The 9,650-nt window shown below is 42.8% G+C and overlaps 1 protein-coding gene across 1 annotated transcript; it reads left to right on the top strand.

The window, feature by feature from the left end:
* Positions 1–220: 220 nt before the first annotated feature.
* tceanc (transcription elongation factor A N-terminal and central domain containing) lies at positions 221–2,852 on the top strand. Its single transcript, XM_080720221.1, has one exon. The coding sequence runs from the start codon at positions 775–777 to the stop codon at positions 1,888–1,890; it is 1,116 nt and encodes a 371-aa protein (XP_080576347.1). The 5' UTR covers positions 221–774; the 3' UTR covers positions 1,891–2,852.
* The last annotated feature ends 6,798 nt before the right edge of the window (positions 2,853–9,650 follow it).

Genomic DNA, 9,650 nt, shown 5'->3' with positions numbered 1-9,650 from the left:
GGGCCCAATAATAGCACCTCCCTAGGGTCTTTCGTGATTTAATATTCAGGAAACAAATTTGTTGGTTGACTTTATTTTCTTAACAGAAAGTAACTTATCACATGTCTATGGTGGCTTTTTCTGAAACAAACACTTTGCAGATAGAAAGAGCATAATTCAAGCTTTCCATAGTGTTGGTCCTCAATATGGCCACTGTAGGACTACAAATTGAACCCATGAATTGTTGAGTTTGACGTTGTTTACAATCAGATAGCAAAAAAAACTGTGGGAGGTATTGCAACCCTAGATTCATCAGATAAAAAAAATCTAGTGTTGCAATTTATCTGAAGCATTAGGCGCATATAGTTCTTATATCGTGGTTGTTTGCCTTGGATGATGGATCACAAGACGGGAATACAGTATTGTATATTAGACAAGACTATATAGGTGTGTTGTATTAAAAATATAATTTAAAGATACAATCACCAAAAGTCAACAATAAACACTGTATGACTGCAGCCAAGTTGTTGTTATGGGTTTAGTAATAAATGTCATAAATGGCTGTGCCCCTTTTATGCCCATATCCCTGATGTCATCAATATGACGTCATACTGTAGTACTAACCTCATACTCTGGCCTGCAAGTACTATGATAATGGGCACGGCACTAAATAGACTGAACAGATATTGCATGACCAAAGGGGCATGCCTTCTGAACGGACATTACACTAGTTAATACATCAGATAGCATAATGTGTATGTTGAATGGTAATTTGTTTTATGCCTGTTGATCTCAATGTCTATCTCGTCTTTTCTTTTCCCAGCCACCATGGACTCAAAACAAATAATCCACTATGCTATTCAAATGGAGAAACTCAACACTGAGCAAAGCTTCGGGAACCTCACGGCCCTCCTGAGTGACCTCGACGACGCATGCATCTCGGTGGAGCAACTGCAGAACACAGACATCGTCAACGTCCTCTACAAGATCCTGAAGACCTGCGCCGACGACTCGGTGAAAAGGGCGGTCAAGCGCTTGCTGTCCAAATGGAAGAAGTTATACGGTCGCTCTGATCAAACGTTACGAGACACGCGTGCCGCAACGTGCAACAGAAACGATGGGGAGCTATCTGGCAGTGCGGGTGTTACGGATCATAGTGCTGATACGGCTGACAACGCGGTTTGTACGCAGGTGGATGTCCATGTCAGTCCCACACACAGCCACACGTGGGATGGTGGGGGCGGCGTGTGCGAGAAGTCCAAGGCAGAAACGTTGTCTGTGAACGTCGAACGATCGTCGGTCACGATTTCCGGATCAGGAACTCCCGGAACACCGAATGCCACCGGCGATTTCCCAGCCCTGAGATCCAAATGCCTCCAACTCCTTCTCGGTGCCCTCCTCGCCTCAGCGGCGGCACCCGATTCGACAGAATCGCCGGGGGAGAAGGTGTCGGCGCTGGCCGGGGATATCGAGCAGAGCATCCACCGGCTCCACGCCGCCAACCAACCCAAATACAAGGCCTGCGTCAGGAGCAAGGTGGCCAACCTCAAGAACCCCAAAAGCGGTCACCTCGGCCGGGGCCTGCTGAGCGGCTCGCTGACGCCCGGGGCCTTCGCTCGGATGTCCGCGGAGGAGATGGCCAGCGAGGAGCTTCAGCGCCTGAGGGAGGAGTACACGTCCCGGGCCGTGAGCGAGCGGCAGCTCCCCCGTGGCGTGGAGGGCACCCCGACGCAGAAGATCCGCTGCAGGCGGTGCGACAGCTTGGACTCCACCGTGACACAAGTCCCTCGCGGGATACTTTTTCTCCCCGCCTGGGCGCAGCGCGGAGGCCCAGACGCGGACGCCATGACTTTTGTGACCTGCAGTGGGTGTGGGGAGCAGTGGTACCACAGTGGCTGGAACTGCCTTTGAACCCCTCCACCAATTTTCACAATTTCTGCCTCTAATATTTGACAATTTGGCCAATGTTTAATTTGTCATTTTAGAGGTGATAAAAAGTCCTTAAACTGTCACTTTAGAAATGTGCAGATGCCCTCTATACACTTAAATATTATGTTGGTTTTTGTTTACTGTTGAGTGAGAAAACAATGTTGCACATTAAGTTAATCATCTGGGGACCCCCCCAAAATCAGGTTGAGAACCACTGCCTTAAACTACGCAGTCAAACAAACATAGCGACTGCAGCAAGTAACGTTACACAGACAAAGGTTGTTGATATGTGTCACTCTGTACCCTGTCAATATTGTGCAGTGCAGAACTCTCAGACAATGTTTTTAAACATTTCTCTTACAATTTCACTGATATCATTTGTTCGATCTCATTTTGGTTCCCACCCTTACCTGGTTGGAAAACCACAGACAGTGCTGTCACCATAGTCAGGGGATATTAATAAAACCTGGGAATACATTCCTTACCAAACGATTTCTTTACCAGTGTGTTCGTAAAGGTGTCTAGTAACATATCTAACAAAGATTGAAATTCAGAATCCTTAGGAGAATCTTTGACATCTAGGGTAACTTTGGGTCTCATTCACATACTATAGGCCAGGGGTCTCAAACAGGCGGCCCGGGGGCCATTTGCGGCCCGCGAGACGATATTTTGTGGCCCCCACTTTAATATGAAAGTTTAATGTTAGTGCGGCCCGCAGGTTTTATATGAACCTCAAAACAGTTAATAATACAGTACAGTTAACAGTACAGTACATGTTCCATAAGTTAAACACAACTTGTTTATACCAGGGTCCTTGTTCATCTTATTTTGTGTTAAAAAATAAAAAAGACATTTGAGAAGATTGGATTTTCTTTTTTAATTTCTTTAATGGGAAGTGGGATGTGAGGGGTCTAACTATATGTTTTTAATTATTCTGAATCCATTGCAAGCATTTGTTTTGCACGAAAAACATTCCTTGGGCTAAAAACGTCCCCCCAAAACGATGGTTCTTCGTGGGGTCCATATTTAGCCCAAGGAATGTTTTTCGTGAGTAAGAGAAAGAGACCCAAAGTTACCCTAGCTGTCAAAGATTCTCCTAAGGATTCTGAATTTCAATCTTTGTTAGATATGTTACTAGACACCTTTACGAACACACTGGGGAAGAAATCGTTTGGTAAGGAATTTATTCCCAGCTTTGACAGGTATTCTGATAATATTCCCTGACTACCAGTGCTTCGTCACAGTTTAGCCTCCACTCACAGCCTAGTGAGTGAGCTGCTTGCTCATTCTATCCGCCGTTTCAAATGAGATTCTCCAGACTTCCGTTTAGAGTGGAGCGAGATTGGAGGGCTGGCCACGCGAGACTATCAGTCACGTGACACATCACTCTTGTTTCTCAACGTCTGGTCCGGGGCCCATCAGGGGTCCAATTAGACTCTGTCTAGAGGTCTGTAACCATTGGGATCTACAATGTAACGCAATGTTCATTTCGCTCTTTTTAGACCTGTAACTGTGCATTTTGACCCCCCCCCCCCCCCCCCCAGGGGTGGGCAACTTTGACAGTAAGAGCCATATTTCCACACTCACTCCAGTGGGCCACATTGTTACTGTCGAGCAAAAACCTCTCATTTCCAGTGAAAGTAGCAAAAATAGCCGATTTACAAGCTCAAAACGTGTCGCAGTTCCAATACTTTTGAATTGGAACCTGAATTATATGTTGTTATTTTTTTAGTTGGAATCCTGAAATTTCAAATGCAATTAATTAGTGTTAACTTTATGAACTTAACTGGACATAAAAAAGACATTTGTCATTCAACTACTAATAGACTGAAGTAGTTAAAGCAGGTCAAGTTTTCACGTTTGGAATTGTTTAACAGCTGAAATGAATAATATATCAGTATTCTGATATTGACCTGCGAGCCACATTAAGTGAAGGCGAGGGCCGCATGTGGCCCCTGGCCCGCCAGTTGCCCATGTATGTACGGTATGCCCTGCACGATCACATTGAGAAATGGGGTGCTGGCCTGGGTGTGGCCGAGCCACGGGGTCCTGACTCCTGACCAAACATCTGTACGCGATGAGTTGGGAGTGAGAATCTGATGGCAAAGTACACGTAGAGTACATGAAGTGATTGGTTGCACAAACATTGGCCATTTATGTAATAAGCACTACCCTGAGACTAAGTCCTCTGTGTACACTGCAGTTTTAGTGGTAGAGAATGATGACTAACTAGAATTTTGTAGTGATTTCTCCTATACAGTATATTTGTATTGGGAGTGAGTGACTAAGCATGTGTGTGTGTGTGTGTGTGTGTGCGTGCGTGCGTGCGTGCGCACGCACGTGCATGTCAGTATATGGAAATGGCCCAAGAACCCTACAATATCCCATTCATTTGGAGCATAGCAGACCGGTTGGATAAGACATGTGACCCCTAAGAAGAATACAGTGAGCATGTGACTCAGTAATCTAGCTCCTCACGGGTGTATGTGTGTATGTGTGTGTGCATGCGCGCGTGCATGAGTGCGCGTGGTGAGGGGTGGCTAATGTACCATGATCCTTTGCTCTCTGCAAGGCTTATGTGGCACAATGACTCACATCCTGAGACATCATAACGTCACATGTCGGGCAAAAACCTCGTATCTCCAAGTTTCACATTTGTATGTTTTTTTTTCGTGAAGTTTCATCATACAAGACTGTCACACAAAACTAGTGAAAATAGCAGACGTGCAAGGTGTTGTGTGCTTGCAGATCGGCTATGTTCACTATTTTAAATGGACAAACTGTTTTGGACATACAAGGTTTCCACCCGACAACAACAATGACCTACTGACTGGTTTTGGAATGCCCCCTGCCGCCCTAACATTCATTTATACTTGTGCGTCGTGTAACGCACCGAAAATAGCTGATCTAGCAGCGCAATGCCTTGTGAGCTTATAGATCTGCTATTTTTGTTCATTACACAACAACCACATGTAAATCATGCATTTGGCTGGCAACCATGGTATAGCTTAATCTTTAATTCAACTTTTAACCCCTTCTGCAACCATGATAATGATTGTCTGGCTTATTTGTATTGGCTAATATGAAACACTAGTGTGACTATGCTTCGTACCCATGTGACATGACTTCAATTGAGCAATTAAAGCTGTATTAAAATAATTTCACTATAGGAATTTGAAGCCTTTTTGACCCATTTTGATGACTACATTGTACAACATAAGTCTGAATCATACTTTGTTGCATGCAGGTGTCGCACGTTGAAAATAGCAGACAAGTTCACAACGCGTCACGGATGTGGCTCGTTGTGAGCTTGTAGGCCTGCTCTATCTTCACTAAGTTAGGCTTTGATATCCTACAACACAGCTTGTACAAGTCTTGTAATTTCATAATTACCAGTTTTACCATAATTCCTGTTCGTTCTATGATTTCATCATAAAATAATTACTGTATATGTTCACCCTAACCCTTTGGAATGTAAATGTAACTAGGGCTGCACATTCAAGCAAAAATAAAAGAATTATGTTTTTATTTTAGGTTATAAGCATGAAATTAATTCAAACATCTTATTTTGAGAGCTTTTTGCTACTTGCCCTTGTCTCCTCGCTGTTACACAAGGATTAATAGCCAGAACATTGTAGGCCGATTCTTTCTTTTATCAGGATCACAGAGGAACAGCAAAGTCTATAAGACTATTGCATACTGTAGGCCTACTATTGGACCAAAATATGACAGCGAGAAGCACACTCAAAGGCATTAAAAATAAAACATCAATCAGTTTTCCACCAGAAATAATCAATCGTAATTAATAATTGTGATGACAACATTCACATTTTGTCCCTGATTATGCAGCTCTGGTTGTATTAGTCGGAGGCCTTAGGGATTTTTTGTCCAAAAGCGCCAAATTTTGTACAGATGTAGCCCAGGGCTTGCTCTAATGATTTAGCTAGGGCGCCCGAGTCGGCGACCTTTGGGGTCGTCACAGCGGCCAAATCAAGTTGGGTTAGGGTTACGAATTTGTAGCCCAAGGGCCATTTGTAGCCCAAGGAAAGTTTTTTTGTGCAAAACAAATGCTTGCAATGGATTCAGCATTATGACAAACCCCTAGTTAGACCCCTCACATCCTACTTAAATACCCAGAAAAAAAAAGTTTTTCTGGGTATATTTCTCCTGTATAGAAAGTCGATGGGAGCCCAACTTGATTTGGCCGCTGTGGCGACCCCGAAGGTCGCCGACACAGGCGCGCTAGCTAAATCATTAGAGCAAGCCCTGGGCTACATCTGTGCAAAATTTGGCACTTTTAGACTGATTAGCACGAAATTACCATTCTATCTCCCTAAAGCCCCCGACTACTATAACTCCCCATTTTCAACACTTTTAAGACAAAGACAAATTGGTCTTGAGTGTAAGACAGCCCTTGCTCTCCCAGCTAAGTGCTGTCAGATGTAGACCAGCATCTCGTCAGTTGGACAGAGGTTGTATCACTGCTCAGACACCACTTAGTGCCTGCTTTCAAGATTGCTCCCTATCTTGAGTCTTGACTGTTCCTGTGGAATAAAGCCTTCCACCCTGTCAATCACAGTGAGGCTATCAGTTTCCCATGCCCCGTCTCTCAGTCGCTCTTCTCGGCTTGTTTAACGTCAGCTTTCGGTTGTGAGATGAGACGGGATGACACAACGCGTTGGGAGCTTGTAGATCTGCTATTTTTTGGCAAATGTTCCTCCTCAGGCTGTTGGGGATATTTTGATTATCGCGATAATATCGTAAATCGCAATTGTTTTAGTCACAATAATCGTGACGTCCCATCCCTAATTGGGTATGAAGTACAGGACATATTTCACTCTGGTCCTTACATTCAGTTTGATTGATAGTTTTGTATTATCAGGGATTCAGTTGTAACAGAGAAATACCTTACCTTACTTTTTAAGAGTTCAATTCAATTCAATTTTATTAGAGTGTCAAATCATAACAAGTTATCTCAAGACACTTTACAAAGGCTAAAGAGCCGTGAGAGAGAGAGAGAGGGGGGGGGGGGGGGGGGGGGAGGCAGAAAGGGGGGGAGGGAGGGAGAGACAAGGGAAAGGGTAGGGAGGGGTGGTAATAATACATTTTATTTGTAGCACACTTTATATTTGTGACAAATCTCAAAGTGCTACATTTAAAAGGTCAGAGAAACAAAGCTAAAAACATTGAAACGGACTAAGGAAACCTGTATAGAGTAAGGTAACCTTTACACACCTTGTTAAATACAAATCAGAAAGAGATTAAAAGGACATAGTGATCACCCATTAAAACTTTATATCAGTGCACAGTTGCACACCTTGTTAAATATAAATTCAAGAAGCAAGTTAAGATAACAATAATCTTTAAAATGAATAATTCATTAGCATAATTAGCATAATTTATAATTAATTAACTTGATACGTGAACTAAACATTGACTATTATGTTGTGTACATAGACTTAAGGTCCCTGTACTATGCTTCTACTAAAGCCCCTTTTCGACTGCAGCTTTAGCACTACACGACACTACAACACACCATATAAAAATATCTACATTTTCCATTACACAAAAGTACCCCTATCGGTAAGAAACAAATTGACCCTTTTAACTGTGATTATAATACAATATACAATTTTATTACAACTTTCCTAATTATAACTATAATGGATTATAACCGTGATTCAAATACACTATAAAGTATTAATGTATTACTATGATAATTATAATACACTAATAGATAATAATATAGTGGTTATAACACAATAGAATCTATTATCATGTATTACAACTATATCCTGGTGGTCTAAATGAAAAGTCAGTGAGTGATCAGTCATTATGAAGTGTTTGGCCCTGTTTGGTCTAGCTCAGACCTACTCTGGAGTGGATACTTTTTTAGTACACACCACTCTACCCAGGTCCTTGTAGTGGACCAGCTGGTTCTCAAAGTGGGGTCCAGGGACCCCCAGGGGTCCTTGGGGCGGTTCCAGGGAGGGAGTCCCCAGAAGAATGTGTTAATATAGGTCGATGAAAACTATATATAAATCGACTCAATTTTTTGAAACAGTTGTCATAGGCCCCCAAGCTGGCACAAAATATTTTCAGATGGGGTCCAGGGCCAAATGCATATTCATTTTGGGGTCCTTGACCTACAAAGCTTTAAGTCAACCATTGTGCTGCCGCTGCGCAGTGACATACAATAAAGCAGTGGTTCTCAAACTTTTTCATGTCAAGGACCCCATATTGACACTTATTAGCCCACAGACCCCAGGGGTCCTACTAATTGCCCAAAAGTACCCAAAAGTACACAAAACTACCCAAAAGTATACCCAAAAGTGTACCCAAAAGAGTCCCAAATTACCCAAAAGTACCCCGGGCCCCATTGAAAAGATATGACAGGGACCCCCCATAAGAGAAGATGTTTACAGCTCTAGCAGTCATTCTTGTCCTTCTTTTTTTTTTTTTTTTTTTTACATACATTATAGGCTATGGAGCCCCATTAATTGGCATTTCTATCTCTGGGACACCAATTTACTGTATATTATAAGATCAGTGTCAATGTAACACTGAGAGATGGGTCCATTTGGTTCCACTTGTAGATTCTGTACACTCTCTGAGTTTAACAGACCCATGATAAGGGTCCACTTGGTTCCTATCTACGACTTAGCTGGGGACCCCCCTGGAACTCCCTCAAGGACCCCTGTGGGGTCCCCGGACGCCACTTTGAGAACCGATGCTAATAAAGGCCAGTTTGTCCAGCTAGCAGCGCATCCACAGGAGCGCATGATGTTTGGAGGCGTGACAAACTCGGGTCATATGAGCGTCATCATCAGCGGCTACCGAGCACAGCACAGCACAGCAGTGTCACCGCACGGACCTCAACGTCAAGAATGGACGAGACATTAAACTTAACAGAAGTCAAGCGCAAATGTCACGATCTCTGAACTGAAAGGTACGTACACTAGTAGGCCTAGCGATCGATGCAATAAGTAATTCAAAGCGGCGAATAAATGATAAAGAATAGTGGAGTCTTGCGATGGAGACTGCCCAGATTAGCCTGTTGGCAGCGGCCAGCTGATTTTCAAAGCCAGTGGTGTAAAGTAACTAAGTGCATTTACTCAAGTACTGTAGTTAAGTACAATTTTGAGGTGTTTGTACTTTACTTCCAATACTTTTACTTCTGCTGCACTATACATAATCTCGGATCCAAATGTACTTGTATCTACAATTATTTGAAAGGTTTAGTTACTAGTTACTTTGTAGATTTGGATTTGGATTATTATTACAACATTTAGACCTACATTAACAACTTCAGACCTAGGCCTATATATAGATAGATAGATCTGCTATATTTATTGCACACATTTGAAAACTTGAAATGACACATGTTGCATGATGAGTAGCCTACTTTGTACTTTAAGTACATTTGGAATTCCAGACAGAGTATTTCTACATTGCAGTATTGATACTTTTACTTGAGTATAAAATGGGGGATGCAGAGGTACAACTGGGGGGGAGACTTGAGAGAAAATGGAAAATGCTGTGAAAATGCTGCTAGATATTATTTATTTAAGTTTTGGAGAACCCCCTGTAATAACTTTGAGGACCTCTTAGGGGTCCCGGACCCCCTGTTGAAGACCCCTGCCCAATAGTTTCTTTAATTACACTTGCGCGTGAGCACACATTACACTAATATTCATAATTCTATTCATTTACAACTTTTGGCAAGCGATGGCCAGGCATTT

The sequence above is a fragment of the Nannobrachium achirus genome (assembly GCF_963921795.1).
Source record: "Nannobrachium achirus genome assembly, chromosome: 24".
Taxonomy (NCBI): Eukaryota; Metazoa; Chordata; class Actinopteri; order Myctophiformes; family Myctophidae; genus Nannobrachium; species Nannobrachium achirus.
The sequence above is the reverse complement of the archived record's forward strand: the minus strand, read 5'-3'. Positions and strand labels throughout refer to the sequence as shown.

What these genes read in the sequence shown, in the direction of transcription:
- tceanc (XM_080720221.1), top strand. Translation starts at nt 775, where the DNA reads ATGTCTATCTCGTCTTTTCTTTTCCCAGCCACCATGGACTCAAAACAA.